Source organism: Nyctibius grandis, chromosome 10 (assembly GCF_013368605.1).
Source record: "Nyctibius grandis isolate bNycGra1 chromosome 10, bNycGra1.pri, whole genome shotgun sequence".
Lineage (NCBI taxonomy): Eukaryota > Metazoa > Chordata > Aves > Nyctibiiformes > Nyctibiidae > Nyctibius > Nyctibius grandis.
This window is the reverse complement of record NC_090667.1, coordinates 25,519,002-25,536,909: the sequence shown is the minus strand read 5'-3', so window position 1 is coordinate 25,536,909 and position 17,908 is coordinate 25,519,002. Positions and strand designations below refer to the sequence as shown.

The 17,908-nt window shown below is 52.7% G+C and overlaps 1 protein-coding gene across 1 annotated transcript; it reads left to right on the top strand.

Moving 5' to 3' along the window:
* Positions 1–11,512: 11,512 nt before the first annotated feature.
* On the top strand, positions 11,513–17,221 carry FAM3D (FAM3 metabolism regulating signaling molecule D). Its single transcript, XM_068408976.1, has 10 exons — positions 11,513–11,571; positions 12,326–12,392; positions 13,092–13,199; positions 13,518–13,538; positions 14,204–14,327; positions 14,581–14,639; positions 15,016–15,066; positions 16,399–16,483; positions 16,626–16,752; positions 16,962–17,221. The coding sequence occupies exons 2-10, from the start codon at positions 12,380–12,382 to the stop codon at positions 17,049–17,051; spliced, it is 678 nt and encodes a 225-aa protein (XP_068265077.1). The 5' UTR covers positions 11,513–11,571; positions 12,326–12,379; the 3' UTR covers positions 17,052–17,221.
* The last annotated feature ends 687 nt before the right edge of the window (positions 17,222–17,908 follow it).

The window sequence follows — 17,908 nt, the reverse complement described above, 5'->3', positions numbered from 1 at the left end:
ACTTGCACCAGTGTTTCCATGCTTTTTTGGCTGATGTCCCTCGTGAATGTAGCTCAGTTCCCAGTTCACCCCAAGAAACAGAAGATTTCAAATGGTGCACGCAATTGTATTGCTGTAGTTGAGTCTTGTGCATGGAGAAGTAGGAGGGAAACCATCACGATTGCCAAGAGAGTGACTCTGGGCAGTAGCAGCAGAAAGGATTAAATTATGCTAAGGATCACCTGAACACAGAGTGGGCTGGTGGAAGACATAAAATTTGATGGGAAATTTTTGTATCAAAAAGTTCACAACTTTTCTGGGAGACCATGAGCAGTGGAAGACCAAAATGAGGCAGAAACCTGCAAAGTGAGCGCTATTCAACCTGCCCAAGGCAAAGAATTTGATAATATTATGATCAGTTATGATAAAATAGGCAAGACAAAACTAGAAAGGGCTCTGAGAGGCCAGAAAATGTCATTGGGGTGGGGGGCAGCAAGGAGGTGAGCAGCAAGCAAGAAAAATCAGGTTTCTGTATATAAACCTGAGCCAGATCCCTTGTTCCAGCTCTGGTCATTTCTTTTGCCCTTTAGACATTTCAAAAGCTGACACTATGCTCTAACTCTAACAACCCCAAATCATTCCTCCTAATGGCACCTGTATTCAGGTTTCTATTCGGTGGTGAGTTGGAGTAAAAGGAGAGTTGCAATAGGCACCCCACGGCACGCCGGCCACCACAGCTCAGGGCGTGTACGGCACCAAGAAAAACCCAGCAGGTGGAGAAGTGTTCCCCCAGTTATTTCCTATTCTCTGTCTAGCAATAAAGACACAGTTACACCGGGTGGTAACTCTTAGCAGATGGTGACTTTTTAAAGTTGATTGCTGTATAAATGACACTTTCTGAGTTTGTTCCTTTTAATTCAGATTCTCAGTAGTGTGTTCAAATGTCAGAGCGCATCATATTTCTATCTTTTATTTCCTTTGTGAGCAGAAATCTTCTTTAAGAAGTCTAGGAATTGCGGCGTGGGAGAAAAGATAGGCTCTCTCGATAGAAGTGAGCTACTTTACAAATGTTACAGAATACAATAAAAACAGTAGATGCAAAAAGCCCCACTGGCTTTATTCTCAGTGGAGAGTTTTAATTTCTATTGCACTTTTTAAAGAGACATTTTGTCTGCACCATAATGGTTTGCTGGATCTGTGAGGTCCATTAGCAGCACAAAGGCAGGATTTCCTCTGCTGCAAGCACAGGGAAGTTGGGGGGTGGGTGGAAGATAGCTAATTAATCAGCCTCTACTGTAGGCAAATAAAAATGAGGGGATGGCTGAGTGAGCACTTCCATTCACAGCGTTGCCTGTGGGTTTGTGTCACAGCCAGGTCCAGACAGGGACAGTGATGGAGAGCTCACGGTGACAGGACGGTCGGCTTCCTCACCGAGTCAGATGTGAAAATGGCTTCTGCTGAGGTGATGCAAGTCCTTTAACACCTGATTTAGCCCCCAGCTGCCCTGGAGCCCTGAGCTGGGGTGGCCACGCACCAGAGCCCCGCGGCGTGCAGGGCTTGTGGGGCTGTGCATGAGCCGGACTGGCAGCCACAGGCTTTAAGGCTGCACTTTAGCATAAACCGGAGTCAGAGAGACCAGAGTCAATGCACTTTGGCTCCAGCTGCAAATCCAAAGCCTGTGCAACACCTCCCGAAGGCGAGAGGGCTGTTATATTGCTCCAAGCTACCTACCGCCTACGGCCAGTGGGTTTACCTGCTTCCCCTCCCTTCTTTACTCCTCTGAGCAAAGTGGCTATTCACTGCGGTCACAAAGAGCTATGCCCGTACCTGGGAGCTGCAACTAGAAGGCTTTTCTGGTTTCCTTCAAGATGTATATACATGTTGTCTTTTTAATGGTGGTGTAGCTGGGAACTGTATCCCCCACCCAACCTTTGCAGAAAGGGAGGGTGTTCAAACCAGCGTGGGCTGCTTACACAAACTCAGGAGAATGCAGCACTCGCCCCCGAAGAGGAGCCCCTGCAAGGGCGATGGGTCGGCTCTGAGGGCTTTGCTCATCCACTGAATCAGAAAAGATACATCTGTCAATAACTACAACATATTTTACTGCAGTTTGCTGCCACCACTGCCAGTGCCAGGTGCCAGCAGCCCCGCACAGCCACGTCACATACACCAGACCCAGCCTGCATGAGTTTTTCCTGGGGAAAGCATAAAGGAGCAAATGAACACGGCCCTGCAAAGCCCCCTCCAACAGCCTGTCAGTGTGCTGGGATGCTCCGTGTCACTTCGGTGAGGGACCCTGCGGGGCTGGGAGAGCAGCCAAGGGCCCAGGCAGTGTCCGGCCCCCACAACCACATCCCCAGCTGCAGGCTCGCACACTCAGTGTCACCGTGTTTCCCACTGTGGTTCCTGGCGTGAGGCAGCCCGTAAGGGCTCACTGCCTAGTTACAGCAAGAAGCAGGCGGTTTTGGAGCATCCCAGTGATGCGTCCCCACAGTCCTGCTCTGCTGTAACCGATAAGCTAATCTGGCCAGCCCCATGCACAGGGTCACTGTATGCTCCTTTGAATGTTGCTTTTCAACGACAGGCATATCAGAACCGGCCACAAATAAACTCACCCGCTTGACCAAGCGCCGAGGACTGCTGCCTCCCGCTAACACGCGGCTACTCTGGAAAAAAAGGAGGTGACAAATGAAGCACCTATGTGATTTGTACTGCTGTGGATCCCTCACTGCCGTGGGACAGCCCCTCTGTACAGCTCAGGGCAGCTGTACCAAAATCGGTGCTGTCATGGCAAGCCGAGGGGATTCAAAGGGCTTTGGTGCAGCCGTACCCTGCCCTCTGCAATTCACCTCCCCTCGGAGTCTGTGTCTTAGCCCATTTATTTATTGCACCTCCTTGGCAAAAGAAGGAAAGACATCCCCTGGCCAGAGGAAAATGCCCCAATTAAAAGGCAAATGATGCAGCAAAACAGCAGAGCATTCTTGAGAGCAGCGGTGAAAGCGGCCGCCTCTTGTCCTCGATTTATGCTGCTCCCATCACCCTGGGCATTACATTTGTGCTGACAAGGATCAGTTTAACCCCTGCCTGCAATCTAATAAAAAGCTGGCGTGGTGGAAGCATGCATAATCCTTCTTCAGTGTCCTAGGAACAGGCGCAATAAAAAACTTCTGCTGCTACTGCTGCTCGGTGGCCACAGCCACTGCCTGGAATAAATAACTCCCTGTCCAAAGACCACAGGCTTCTCGGACCCTCGTCCCTTTGCACCACCGCAGCCCAGGGTGGGCAAATCATGTCAAAATACATAAAAATGCCAGAATTACTGTGTGGGTCAGACCAAAGTGTCTGCAATAACTCAGGAGCCTGTGGCCGGGAGCCAGCAAGCCCATCCTCTTCTCCTCCTCCTCTCCCACAGCCACAGGGCGCACAGCCTAATGCCCCAGAGCATCTGTGAGCACAGCACGAGGCCAGTGGTGGTCTCCCACCATCCCTCGGTGTTTACTAGGGGCACAGAAAAAGGAAAAGTCCCCAAAGCTCTGCCATCGGTAAACCACGGGATCTTTCCCCTTCTCGTCGTTAATTGACCGAATCAGTGTTGCAGAGCTGGCATTATGCTCCACTACGCTCTGTAATGAAATCACTGCCTGTGCATAAGAAACAAATTTAATGATATGATACTAATAGGGCTAGAAATTTCCCATGCAAATATTAATAATTTATATCTACTTTCATTTTTTAATACTGCTTGTGCTCTGTAACAAGGAAATACTGAGGTCTACCAGTCCCCCTCATCGATCTTGTCCGGGGAGGGTGCAGTCTTTATAGGGCTGCAGGCAGAGACCCCAGCACGATTTCACTGGAGGTGCAAATTAGCATTTGGAATTCATGTCCAGGCCTGCGACCATGTTTCAAAAAAAAGAGACGATGCTTAAAACACAAGCGCTACCTGCATGGCATCAGCTGGCAACAGGAGATGGACGGCGAGCTATGGTGCTGCCCAGGCCCCTTCCCACGGGCATCCCTGAAACACCCACACCAAGAGTCAGGGCTGCTAATTGCCTCTGCAACGAGCCTGGGTGAGATGAAGCTGTGGCCCAGGGGTTACAGATCACACCAGGCACCTATCTGTGCTTTGAGGCAGCTGGCAGCAAAAGGAGCAATGTTTGGGCTGCAGAGCCAAAGGGATTTGGGCACTGAGGGGGGGGGTGCATTTTGTTGTAGAAGTAGGGAAGGATTTGTGTTAAATGTCCTCTTTTTCAGCAGTAAAAAAGTATCTTAAAGGAAGGGCAGTGACTGGTTATCTGAGGGGTTGAAAGAGAAGCTAATTCCCTCGGACAGGCATAATTGCTGCAATTCAGAATGCTAAAAATGTGAAATTAAGAATAATCAATGGCTGTTTATGAGCTGTGTCTATACTGTGAATTCAGCTAATAAGGAGTAATTACACTTTGCTAATTCCTGGTATTTGTCATCATTCCATTGCAGAGGAGTCCTGCAAAACAATAAAAACAGATTGGCTGCGCTGGGCCCGCAGACTGGGGGCTTAGCGCTGCATGAGCTAATTTCTCTTTTAATGGTAAAAGCGGTTATGATTTCCCTTACTTCTTTCTCTCTCCCAGCAGTGAAGCTGGCGCCAGTGGGCTGTGCTGCCAGGGCTGCGCTACACAACAGCACCCCCAAAAGCCGGCACCTGGCACACCAAAACCCCTCGCCAACCAAACACCCATCCTTCTCCTCTTGTGAAACTGCTTTTTCACCTTTTTCGGTCCAATATTGTGCTATCACCCCTCCTATCCAACTTTGTCCTCGCACATTTCTTCTTCCAGCCCATCCAGCATAGGGTAACCCCGCTGGGGTTTCACCCAGATGCTCGGGGCTGGGCCCACAACCTATGGGATGTGCCATCACTTTGCTGGCATGATTCACTCTTCGGTCAATGAAATAATGCTGTTTATTAACCTGTGCAAAAGTGAGAGGGGAGAGGTGAGCACCGGAGCAGGATGGTTTGTTGGTGAGGGAATAATCCCCCGTGGTGGCACAGGAGGGGGGCTGTGGGGACAGCCCTCGCCCTCATCCACCTCCGCATGTGGCGTGCAGGAAACACAGGTGGTGTTTAACACCAGATGATAAACAAAACTAAAAGGCTCTTTCGTTTTAAAGGTGCTACATTTAACATCTGCAGTACGTGGCTTAGCCCAGCATAAGCAATCTGAAACCGTACAGCCACAGCACTTTTCAGGACAAAGTTTGCAAAGTGGCAGTGGCCAAACCTTCCCTAAGAGAATTTGTCATTAATTTACCCCAGCAAGCACCTCCATGCAAAGCAGCATGTCCCTGCAGGCACTGTGGAGCCCCGCAGACAGGGTATTTTCGGGGGGAGCCTCCCCCCAGTGCTGAGCTTTCATAGCAAACAGCTCCTGGGAAGGACAGTCCTGCAGCCACTGTATTTTTTGGCGGGAGCCACCAGAGCCTCAAAGCTCCCCACCACCTGCTGAGGTCCCGCACGGGGCCCATGCACCCTGCACTGGCACAAGGAGGGAGGAGGAGGAGAGCAGCTCCTCGCCCACCAGCTCACTCCTGCCCATCCCACCATGGTGCTCATCGCAGTGCGGTGACTTTGCACCACAGATTATTCATTCCCCAGCCTGGCAGCTTTTTGATATCACATCTATTATTTTTTTCTTAATTTCTCTTTCTCTGTATCATGCCGAAACCTCCCGCAGAGAGCCTGCAGATGAGGCTGATGTAATTCCGTTGCACTGCACCAGTTAGTTAATTATTTGCTGAGTTGAGACCAAGCTGATGCCCTGTTCCCAGCACTTGATGTATTCACTAACATGATGTGTGATTTAAACGCACCTTTCTGCTGTGTGCCACAGTGGATGGGGAAAACCTGGGCTACTGCAGGGCACAGGGACAGGACACAAGGGCTCCCCATGCCAGCACCAGCGCTTGGGCTCTGCCATAGCCATGTCCCCTAAGAACAGCACACAGCTCCTCATCCTCCTCTGCGTTTTCAGGGAAACACCTTGGTGACCAGCCGGTGAAATGTGCAGTTGTAGAGAGCAGAAACTGTACACACAAGATTTCTTTGTTGGGATGACGAGGCCCCCGGCCCTGCTGATGGTTTTTGCTCGTTTCCTCTGCAAGCAGCAACAACGTCTCCATCTCCACAGAGGACCCGGGGGAGCCTCAAGTCCCTTGAAGCAGGAGGAGAAATTCATCACAAAACAGGTTTCCCCCAGGGCACTACAAGCCCTGCGCCGTGGGCCAGCTCCTGCGCGGGTGGGAAGGGGGGACGGAGCAGAGACATGTGCTGCAGCATGCCGGGGCTTGGGGCGCTTCATTACTGAGCTGAGTCGTTATTGCCAGCAGCTAAACAAACTAATATGAAGGATATTTCCCCGGAGAGGGAGGAGGTTTCTGAGTTAGACTGTGCTGTTTAAGCCCAGACTCTCACCGCAGCTAAAATTTCCGAGGACAGTAATTATCCCAACGCAAGGCCTAGGCCTGTGTTTGCTTTTCTGCTCCCTGTCTGGAAGGTTTTGGTGTAGAGGCTGCGAGCTCCTCCTGCGCACAGCCCCGCACCCGGGGCACATCCTGCACCCCCTGCCCAACACGGGGACAGCGCCGGGGGGAGGCAAAGAAAAGCTCAGCGCAGAGTTTTCTGCAGAGAGCACCCTCAGGTATTAAACTAATGACCACGGAGCAGCGTCAGCCCCACAGAGGCTCCACTCCAAGCCCTCTGCGAGCTGCAGACCCAGAGGCAGCACTGTCACTGCCAGCCCGGTGTCTCCTCCGCTGGCTCTCAGCTGAAAATTGCTTTAAAAGCTCCAAGAGAAGCCATTTGGTTCTTCTAAGTGATGGGAACAGAAAAGAAAAAGGAAAAAGAAATGGGAACACTTGTGTTCTCAGCTGCCAGGTAAATGAGGTTCAGCTTTGGAAAATGTATGGAACCTCTAGTGCTAACTGCAGAGCTGGAGTCTCCAAGGAGCAATTTCTTCCTTCAGAAACATAATAATAACAATAAATGATTAAAAAGAAAACGGCCTAAATCTGTATCTACAGTTAACTCAGGGCTCCTTTGGAGTTCAGGACTGTTGCTGGATAAATAAATGCTTATTTGAAAAGGGAACCTCCAGCCTCCTGCAAACGAGAGGCAGCGAAGCAGTGCTCAGGGCCAGCCTGCACATGTGCAGCACAACCAGGGGGAAAACCCGCTGCATTGGGTTATTCTGGATTTATCCCATGCTGGGGGGACAGCAGTCCTGGCTTCATGCCCACCCGCTCCCATTGCAGCACCCTCCACCAGCCACACTGCCCAACGTGCTGGTTTAGTGCAAGTGCAGAGGGTCAGGCTGGTGCCCACCCTGGGAGAGGTTTTTCCTCTTCTGATACAGCAAAAAAAGCAAGTGCCAAAGTGGATAAAACCTCCAAAGGAAACGCATGAGCTCATGGCCACAGGAATTATTTTTTTTTTCCCTGCCACAGGACAGCTGCTCCTATCTACTGCCAGACACTGTGCCCCATGGGACGGCACGCCAGGGTGCCCAGCCCCATGCCGGGCAGCGAGATAAGGCTCGGGGAGGTGCCATGAGTCACGGAGGGCTGGGCCAGTCTGGGCAGCCACACTGCCATGCTGCCAAGCACATGGTGCCCCAGGTCCCTGGGATGCCCCGGCAGCCACGCAGCCTGCAGAGAGGGACAGCGCGCCCGGGACACTGAGCGGTACGTAGGCTTGTCCATCCCTGACCACAGAAATCAGGTTTCTAGAGCATGATTGAAATAATGCCTTTCTGCAGCACTTTTGACTTGCTGGCAGGTTAGAGGGTTGCACAGGGAAGGTTTTAGTTGTTTCTCCTCCTTGTACTGTGGAGGTGAAGGGGAACCCCACGCACTGGCATTCTCTCTGCAAGGTGCAGCTGTGCTGGTTTAATAGAGAATTAATGAACTACCTGTGTTAACAGCAAGGGCTAAATCCGCGTTTCCACGCATTATGGGATAAGTGGTGGAATCAGCTGTGTAATGTGTGGTCCAGGTCAAACCTCTTTATCCACCATGGCTTTGGATGAATCTGCAGGGTGTTTACTATGCAACGCTCCAGCACACAACCCCGACTGCTGGGACACCTCCCAGGCACCGACCGGGAGCCTTCGGGGTGCTGGCACCCAGGGCTGTGCTAGCTGCCAAAGATGCATTTCAGGTCCTCCCATATGTGCAATTACTAAAAACCAGAGCCCTTCGCCATGGCTGCCCAGCGGAGGGACTGCCACATGGCCCGCACTTACCCTGTAACTTTTTGTACAACTTGCAATCCACGGCACGGGGATCCTCACCGAGCTGCCGGATGCCGTTCCCATGCTGGTGGGGATGCAATCGCTCCCCTCCATCTCTCATCGCTGCTGCAGCTCTTGATTCACTGCTCAGGGAAACCTCACCGGGGAGCCGAGCTCATAGTGATTTAGCTTTGTGCTCAGCGACACGTACAGAGAACCGGACAAGCGGCCGTCAACAATAAAAGAACAAGAGACAGAATCGGTGGCAGCCACAGAAGGGTGATGCTCCTCTGGCATTCGAGTGCAGGACGGGGCCATGCCTGCCCCGTAGCAGGCAGTGGGCAGGGATGCACCTGCAGCAGGCATCAGCCCCAGCCTGTGCCCTTCGCGTCGGCCCCACCGCCCAGCTTCCCCGGCGGCACCTTGGGGTGTCACATCCCGCTTTGGCTGCGGTTCTGCTCCCAGACAGAGCTCGGCAAAGCGCAGGCGGCCTCAGCCCCGCACTCCTGCCCTCCACCACCGTGCATCCTGTCTGGCTTCAGTTTCAGGATCAGGGCCTCACCCCGGTTAACGATTGACTTGTGCTGGGGGCAGTTTCGCCGTCAGATGCCCTCCCCAGCCGTTTGGCAGATGCAGCAGCTGGCCAAGCGTGTTTATGAGCTGAGGAATTTACAAGCCCTCTGGCAAACAGCACTCCCCTGTTGAGTAACTCAGCAAAGCTCAGTTGGATTGACTCCTTTTGAGACTAAACACGGCATCACAGCATCCTCCATCCTCCTGTGGTGGGACCAGCCCTGGACACACAGTGGATGTGCACCCATCCCACACCAGCCTCTCTTCTGCACCCCCACATTTAGTTTCACAGGAAAATCCTGATTTTTGAAGCAGTGACTCACTGGGTATGGGCATGGTGGACATCTGGCAGCCGTCCTCTTTGGAGCTGCATCCCCACTCTGCACCAAAATGAAGGGTCATTTGTGGTCAGGGACCTGCCAGGAGAGAGCGGGATGTGTGGGGCTCAAAAGCAGGAAAAAAAAAAAAAAAACAACAATGCCAGAAGTTTCTGGGGAAGTGAAGTTTTCCTCCGGTGCTGGGAAGAAACAGGAACATTCACCTGCTGCATCCTGGAAAACCTCCCTGCGAGGGCAGGGATCTTCCCTGGTTTCTTCTTGGCAGCAGCAATAACTCTGCACTGCCAAGAGGCACTTCAGTCCTGAGCAGGCTCAGGGTGGAGCCTTCACCTTACAACACCACAGAGCTGTTTAGCAATACTTTTCTGAGAACCTTTTTGTTCCTGGAATGTTTTTTTAAGCAAATAAGTTTCAGGTTTATTAGACAAGTAACTCTGTTTATCACTCACCACAGTTCCTTCCTTTCTCCCTCTCCTGCAAGTCGCTCCCTGGCAGATGCCAGAATACAGCCATCTTTTTTTTCCAGCACAGTCCTGTCCAAAAAGAAAAAAAAAAAAGAAAAAAATCAATCTGAACAATTAAAAGAGATTATAATAGAAACCCCAGGGCAGGGCTACCCTCTCGTAATGCAATCAGGTTCCAGGAATTTCACCGCCCAGGGACTTTGCCCAATAAATTTTACCTGGGATTAAGGTGAAGATAAATAGCCCCAATGAATAAATGTCTTCCCTAAAGCAAGAGGGTTTATCATTTTACTTTTCCATTTTTCTCCCTCTGCAGTGAAATCAATATGTGCATAGAAAAACCACAAATTTGGCGAAGGAGATTGCTGTGCAACAAGCCCTGGTGAGGCTGATGTCCCCTGCAGTGGCAGGGACAAAACTGGGACGGTTTTGCAAACCCAGGGGAGTTTTGCTCCACTCTCTGTGTCCAATTCCCAGCCCAGGTCTGAATCCTCACCAGCTCCAGGCTTTGCTCAAGGCATTTGGAGGGGAACTCAACAGGCCCCAAAAGCAAATCCACACCAATTCCAAAGACTTTGTGACTTCCCAAGGGGGATTTTGAGGTCTGCTCTTCTGCCCCCATCGCACCCACCACCTCACCAGGCACCGGGCTGAGGACCCAGGCATGGGAGAGGCTCCCTGAGCTTAAAAAGCAAAACTTCATGCTGGAAGGAGCAGAAGGCAAGAACCTGGTGCTCTCCCACCAGATCCAGACACAGGCAGCATTTGCCCTTTAAACTGCCCATTTTCAGCTCTATGGCTCCTCCACCAGCTCAGTGAGACGGGCTTGTTCATGCCAGTTCCGACATTAAAACCCATTTCAGGGGTACCGTGCCAGGGGCTGCGATGGGCCAGGACAAGGTGGCGCGGGGAAGAGCTGCAGGCGCTGTGGATCCCCGAGCCACCTCCTGCAGAGACAGATTCCCGCTCGCAGCCACCTTCCTCCAGAGGAACAGCTGCAGAGAGGAGAAGCAAGATGCTGCTGGGAAGCAAGTGTGCTTAGCTGGTGTCCTATCATCAGAAACACACTGCCGCGATATGCAAGGGCACACAAATGCCTTCCAAGGCTTCCTCTGAAATGCAGTTAAGCCATGAGGCCACTCTCCCATGGGAAGCCACTGGCTCCCGCCAGGGTGGCTTCGGCAGCTCCTCCTTGGCACAGCCACACGGCAGATGTGGGCACAGCGGAGGGGTCTCACGGAGAGCGGTTCCAGGCTCTGGCTTGGGACAGCTGAAACGTCACTGCGGGGCTGCCGTGCCAGCCAGGCACCCTGGCCTGCTGCAAACTCCCTCTGGGGTCACCAGCCAAGCAGGAAAGCAGCAGCTTTCCTCCTTCAGTGCAGAGAGTTTTCCTCCTTGTTTTTAAGGCTGCCTAAAAGCCCCTTACGGTGCTGCTCAACCTACCCCAGGGTGAAGGGGAAGCAAAGGGGGAGCATCTGACCAGGGCAGTGAGGGGGGATGCAGGGTGCATCTCAGTGGGTGCCAAGGGAGGATGCTGGGCCCATCCCGCCCAGGGGACCAAAGGAGAACTCTGCACCATGGCCATGGGCAACCACGTGGCCACGGGCAGTTTCCCTGAACTTAAGCCCTGGGAGGGGACCTGGAACAGGGCTGGGCAGGAGGCAAAGCTCTTCTCCTTCCTCATAACGCAGCAGCTTGAAATCAACTTCCAGCCCAGCCCTGCTACAACCCGTTGCTCCTTATTTACCTTTCAAACAGGAAAAGTGACTCTCAGCATAGCTTTTTTTACAAATTTTCTATGCCAAGCCTCATTAAAGGGCTGCTTTAGTTAACATCAGGCTCTTTTAACTCTGAGCACACGTCTCACAGGTGACAATTCGCTTTAGGACTCCGGGGTCATTTCCTGGACGGACGTTCACCAGGCTGCAGCCCTGAATTTCGAAGGTAGGAGCCTGGTGCATGGGGTTACAGGTGCCTGTCCCATCCGTGGGGGTGGCAGCAGGAGAGAGGGGGGCAGACAGACTCGCTTGGGTGGGAAATAGTTCACACTCCAAATTACAACCACTCCCCATTTGCGTGGGTGAAGAAGCTGCAGGATTTGGACAAGTGGAAATATTTCTGGTTCTCAGTCAGGTGTCTCCAAAACTGGCTGCTCTGCCCAGCTCAGCGGCACTGCCCTTCTTCCCTTCCCTTTCGGGTTTTTAAGGAGGATGAGCTTGTTCCCGCAGATTCCTCTGACTGGGCAAGGCCAAATCGCAGCTTGTCCTCAGACAGCATTTTGCAGCCCCTAACATTTGAAATCTACTTTGCATCACCCCAGAAGGAAATGCAGCAAAGCAGTGATCAAAAAATACGTTCCTTGAGTTCATCACTGTCAGCAGAATAGAAAAGCATGATCTGTTACCGAGAAAAGGACGTGAAACGGGAGCGCACAGGGCAGCGGGCAGTCACAGTAAAGAGTTCAGAGGCTTAAAAATGAAACACGCTCAATCAGTGCAGCCTGCTCCAATGTACAGGAGCCAGGATTTCAACATCAGGGTGGGACCAAGCATGTATGCCTGATAGGAATTTATACATCTTTGGTGACCTCTTAGTTATTGCAAATATGCCTAAACACAGCAATCATTCTTTCATCTAATATCTGCCTGGCTGTGGTGAGTTACAGGTATGCTTTATGGCTTTCCTTCTTTGTCCTCAGGGTGACCTGTGACCGTTGGCCACCCCCTCGGCTGTGCTTTCTCTCCCCATCACCATGCGGGTGACAGGTAAGGAGGGACACAGAGATTTACTTTTCTCTGTCCGTTTTTCTATGGTTCTTTATGCCTCCTTCTCATTCACATGACCCCTTCAAAGCCAAGTTACCTTGACCTTCCCCTGCCAGGGCCATGGGAAAGGGCCTTTGTATATGCATCAGGTTGGGAAGATATGGCTATCGAGATGTTCCTGGTTCCATAACAGCCATTCAGCTGCAATATAAGTATATTCTTCTACTCTCTTTCCATGCAGGACTGGAACGTTGTGCTCCGATGAGCGCTGCTGTAAAGCCAAATGCCAATCACATTTGTATTAGCAGCTGCTCAGCTGTAGCTAGTGACTAATTGGGGGATAGCAGCCTTCCCAGCGCTGGGAATGTAAGAAATACTTGGATTTACATAGCTTTCTGACTAATTATCAGATTTACTTTAATGCAGAGAGAAATATGAATAGTACCTCCCAGTAGAAGGATAATGCCTATCTGAGTGTTGCCACACGCTCTAGAGATATTAATTAAGAGATCAGAGTCCTTTTAGAGGATGAAGGGAGGAGTGTTAGCTGCCTTCCCACGCCACATAAGTTCTGGCTGTCACCCTGTGCCTGGTGACCTTGGGATACACGGACCAAGTCCCCAAGAAGCCAGAGGGATGGTCCAGTCCCCAACATACGCTGCTGCTGCTCTCACCTGGCTCCTCTCCTATCCCTCACAGTCATGATCCGGTATGTGGCACTGCTCATCACACTGCTGGGCACATGGTTCATCGTGCAGACATACTTCGATCAGAGCTGGAAAACCATCAGCCTGCGGAGCTGGCTCGGTGAGGCACGGCAGGGCTCCAGCTTGGTCCAGAGGGAGGGTGCGGGTGGCCCCATTGTGAGCCAGACCCCAGAGCTGCGTATAGTTGCCACAAACATTTACACTTGCAGTCCATAGCCAAGGCTATAGCCACCAGCTCTGACCATCAGGGCAGGGAGGGGACAGCGCAGTGGGAAGCTGCACCAGGGTGGGTGGCTCCAGGGGTGTTTGCAGCCATGGGGAGCAGTTTTGGAGAGCCGTTGCCTGAACAGCTGCTCCTGGCTTGGGGAAGAGTCCGCAGCTCCCCGGGATGTCTAACCCTCCTGCTTGGTACCCACAGGTGCCACTGACGAGCCCAGCAGTGAGTACTGCTCTTGACTTCATCTCCATCACACGACACCACTCCAGGGCTGAGGGTGACGGTGGAAGCACGATAGCTGCCCTCAAGGGCCCCTTTCCCACAGCAAGAATCCCACCCTCCCAAACACGGAGGAATTTCCTTACTGCACACAGCAGCGGTGTCCTTAGCGGGCTCTACGAGCACACGAACTTTCGCGTGATTCCCCTGCCCCAGCAGAAACACCCCCGGGCCACAGGCTGCAGCAGGAAGCAGGTCACAGGCATGGCACAGGTCCCTACCCTGGCTGAGAATGGGGAAACTCTAGGCAGAAAAGCCCCAAGGGCTGGCCTTGGATGAGCGCCAGCTCCAAACACTCCCCACCACACACTCCTCTGCAATCCCCATGGTTCCAGCCATGCCGTCCCGCTGCTCACACCCAGAGTGGCATCCAGCACCTCAGCCAGCTCGTCCCATCCCACCCCAAGCCTCGGCACCATAAACCTCCAACAAGAAGCTGGTCCCAGCCCCAGAACAAGCCTCCTTCATTCAATAAGCTGGTCTAGGAGTTGCTCCCTTAGTGATCCACTGTGGCCCAGTGCCAGCCCTGGTCAGCCCCTCGGGGACACGGCCAGTGTCCCCCCCGTGGGACCAACGCCATGGCTTCCAGCTCCACTCCTCCCTCGCAGGTAAGCAGCCACCTCGGCACAAGTGCGGGAACCAGAAGAGCTGCCCCCAGAACCATTTTGCCTTCAAGATCATCAGCGGTGCTGCAAATGTGGTGGGACCCTCCATCTGCTTCGACGACATGATGTAAGCAGCCCATGGCGGGGATGGGGCAGCCATAGCCAGCCTCGGCTTGAATAGAGAAAGTTTGGCCTCTGCCAGGCATGTCAATGGCCATCACAGTGCATTTGTGGTTAAAAAACTTTGGAAATAATTTTCTTTGCTACCGCTTCTGGGGATGTTTACTGTCTGCAGCCACTTTGCCCCATCACAGTTTCACTGGCACCAGCACCTCCAGGGCATCCCTGCACTTACTGGTGCTCTCTGCTTTCCTTTCCAGCCTCATGAGCAGTGTGAAGAACAACATTGGCAGAGGTCTGAACATCGCACTGGTGAATGGTGAGTCGGGTGGGCACTAGCCCCCCTCTGCCCACAGCCAAGGCCCCTTCCTCCCCCAGGAGGGAACAGGCCACCAAGGACTCTGTCCCAGTCACCATGGCTGAGCCAAAAGCACATCAGTCTGGTGTTGCATGGGGTGCACACCAACAATTATGGTTTCAAGCACTGCCAGCGAGATGGGAACAAACCCACTTGGGTCATGCATGATGGCTACATGAACTCCACCAAGCAACACATTCGCCATCGCAGCAAATATGACACACTGAGTGAAAAGCAAAGCATTTCACAGCACGAACCCCAAGCTGGTGGCCAGGCAAAGCCTAGAGCCACCCCAATGCAAACTCACTGTGCTCTGTTTTGAATTTTAACCTTTCAGGAACAAGCGGGCAGCTCCTGAAAACTGGCGCGTTCAACATGTACTCTGGAGGTAAGCGCGGTCACTTTGCTGCTTGGTGGCTCTCAGCCAGGGCTCACACCGGCACCGCTGGCTGCTGGCTACTTCGGCCGCTCCTGGGTCGTGTATTTAATGATAAAGTCTAGTGGACTTTGACCAGGATTGCCAGCTCAGGCAGTAAAAGCTCAGCTTTCCCTGAGGCCATCAAGCTTGGAGTCCTCCTAATGCATCCACATCCAAGACTGGCTTCTCGCTCCTTTTACATGCACGTAATAGCCTGAAAAACATAATTCCACTAAACTGAATAAAGCAGGGCACTTGAGACCTGAGAGAGGCTACTTTCTGAGATCAGGTAGTTACACTAATCCTGAGATTTTGCAACTTCCAGCTCAGTCTTTGAATGCTGGTGATGGCTGGGCAGCAGCACCTTGTTTCCCTGCCTTTCGCAGGAGGATAAATGAGGACCTCAGGGCACAGCAGGCAAGATGTGGCCCCCAGCCCCAGCGAGGCTGGGCACAGGGAACAGAGCCTGGTGGCAGCAAAGACCATGTCCCTGTGCCTGCCAGCTTCAATCTTCCTAACAGCAAGAAGATGCCCTGAGCTGGGGCAGCACCCGCTCACAGCCCAGCTGGCACCGACTTGCAGGGTGCTGTAAATCCCACCATTGTTGCAAAGCTGTTACCAAACCTCTCCAGAGTTTTGGCAGGACTCCTCAAAATCACATCCTAAAAACCACCCCTTTAGTGCTTTTGATTTACCCTTTGCTGTTTGAGCCTTTTTAGGGATCCGTCACCCTTTCTGCTTTTTGGTTTCGCAGCCTGTTCTTAGTAACTCTGGAGTTTTAAGGAGAAACACCAATATCATGACATTTCAGGCTGAGTTTGAGCGAGACACACGGTGGGAGAGGCACTGGGAAGGAGACAGCAGTCGGTTCCTGTGCCACTAGATGGGGCGTTGGACTCAAGCATCCCACGGATGCCACTTGAGGAATAATTCCCACCACACAGCCAAAGGCAGGATCGCAGGGCAGGCAGCTCTGCGGCCAAGCAGGCTCATTTCTGGTGTTGGGAAGTAAATTCACATACTAAGATTTCACAATTAGTGAGCAAACTTTAGACGTAAATTCTCCCCTGCCGGTAGGAAGAAAGTGCCAGCCCCAGGTGCTGCGGGAGAGCCCAGGTGGGAACACAAGATGGGGAACGCAGCCTCTGGGGGCCTGTGCTTTCCCAGGCCCATGGCCCCAAATCCTGGCTGGCACCAGCACATTCAGGATATTTCCCACTGACCCAGAGGAGGTTGCCCCAGCTGCCTTGCAGCAGTCTCTGCTAAATCCCTTTTTCATTTTCTAATGCTCTTCTCCCCCAGACATCAGCAAACTGGATGCCTTCCTCCAACAGATCAAGCATGGCACCATCGTGCTGTTGGCCAGCTACGACGATGCTGCCACAAAGTGAGTTTGGCCCCAGGAGCAACACCTGGCTCCCCAAAACCAGCAGCTGGGCAGAGCTGGAGGTGCTGCTGCCAGCAGCAGGGAGGGGACAGGAGGGGACACCCACCTGGCACCACTCTGACACCTTCTTACCCTCTTTCAGGATGAATGACAAAGTACGGGCACAATTTGTGGAGCTGGGCAGCAGCCACGTGACCAAGCTGAGCTTCCGGGACAACTGGGTCTTCTTGGGAGCAAAAGGGCTGAAGAACAAGAGCCCCTTTGAAGAGGTACGTGGCCCTCCCCTGCCACCAGCTCCGGAGGCCCCCATCCTCTTCATAGCACCTCCCGAGCCACGTCTCACCTACTTCTCTGCAGAAGACGTGGGCCAGCGGAGTTATCCCCCACGTCAAGCCAAGCTGCAAGTTTTGGCATGCTGCAAACCTGCACTCTGCCACCAACCTCCTCATTCATTTTCTCTCTCTTTTTTTTCCTGCAGCACATCAAAAATGATAAGAATACAAATAAATACGACGGCTGGCCTGAGCTGCTGGAGATGGAGGGATGTGCCCCCAGGAAGATGGATTAGCATCAAGCCCCAGCCTGCTACAGAGGTGAGACCAGTCTTGCAAGGACACCAGCCCCATCGTGGGGACCCCAGCCCCATCACACCCATGCCAGCCCCTCCACTGCCTGGTCACACAGCCCAGCAGTGGCTGCGCGCTCTCAGGGACCGGCCGTTTCACAGCAGGGACTGCACAGGGCTTGGAGAAGAGCTGTACAAGTGCCTGCAGAGCCTGAGCAAACACCCGGCCAGGTTTCAGATGAGCTGTCCTCACCTATGGGTCAGTTTGGGGTATTTTATTTTCCTGTCTTTAAAGCAAAAACTGTGTAGAAGGTTTTTCAGATTTCTTAAATAAGATATCTAATTATAAAACTCTGCCTTCTCGCTTCCATTCTCAAGCATCACCCGTGCTTTTCCCTGCAGGCACAGCGTGCCATGTCCTCTGCCACCAGCCAGGCATCACCATCACCCGCCCCACGGCACTGCACACGGGTGCTCCCCCTCCCCACATGGCACAGGGCAAAGTCATCCCTGGGGATGCTCAGGCCTTGGTGGTTTCTCCCCGGAGCTCCTGCCAATCCCCTGCTGTCTCCTACAGCCACCATAAGGCCAGATGGCCACAGGAATGGCTTGCAGCAACACAGGTTAATATTTGCAGACTGAAGCATTTCCCCCACCTGGTTGCATCTTTCCTGGGTTAAATCCAAGCTAAATCCTCCATGGCACGTCCCCAAAGGTCAGGATAGCACCAGCAAGGTGCCAACCCGATTTTGCCTGGCCAAGAGGGAGGGATGGATGTGCAAGTTGTTCAGGCAGCTGAACTTGTGCAGCATAACCAATAGGTGGGAGCCTTTTACCGGAAGAGCTGGAGCCAGAATCCA

Bases quoted from the DNA above. Each gene is read 5' to 3' on its own strand.
- FAM3D (XM_068408976.1), top strand. The intron at 13,539-14,203 runs GTGAGTACTGCT...CCTCCCTCGCAG, and splicing joins TGCCACTGACGAGCCCAGCA to GTAAGCAGCCACCTCGGCAC. The intron at 16,753-16,961 runs GTACGTGGCCCT...TTTTTCCTGCAG, and splicing joins ACAAGAGCCCCTTTGAAGAG to CACATCAAAAATGATAAGAA.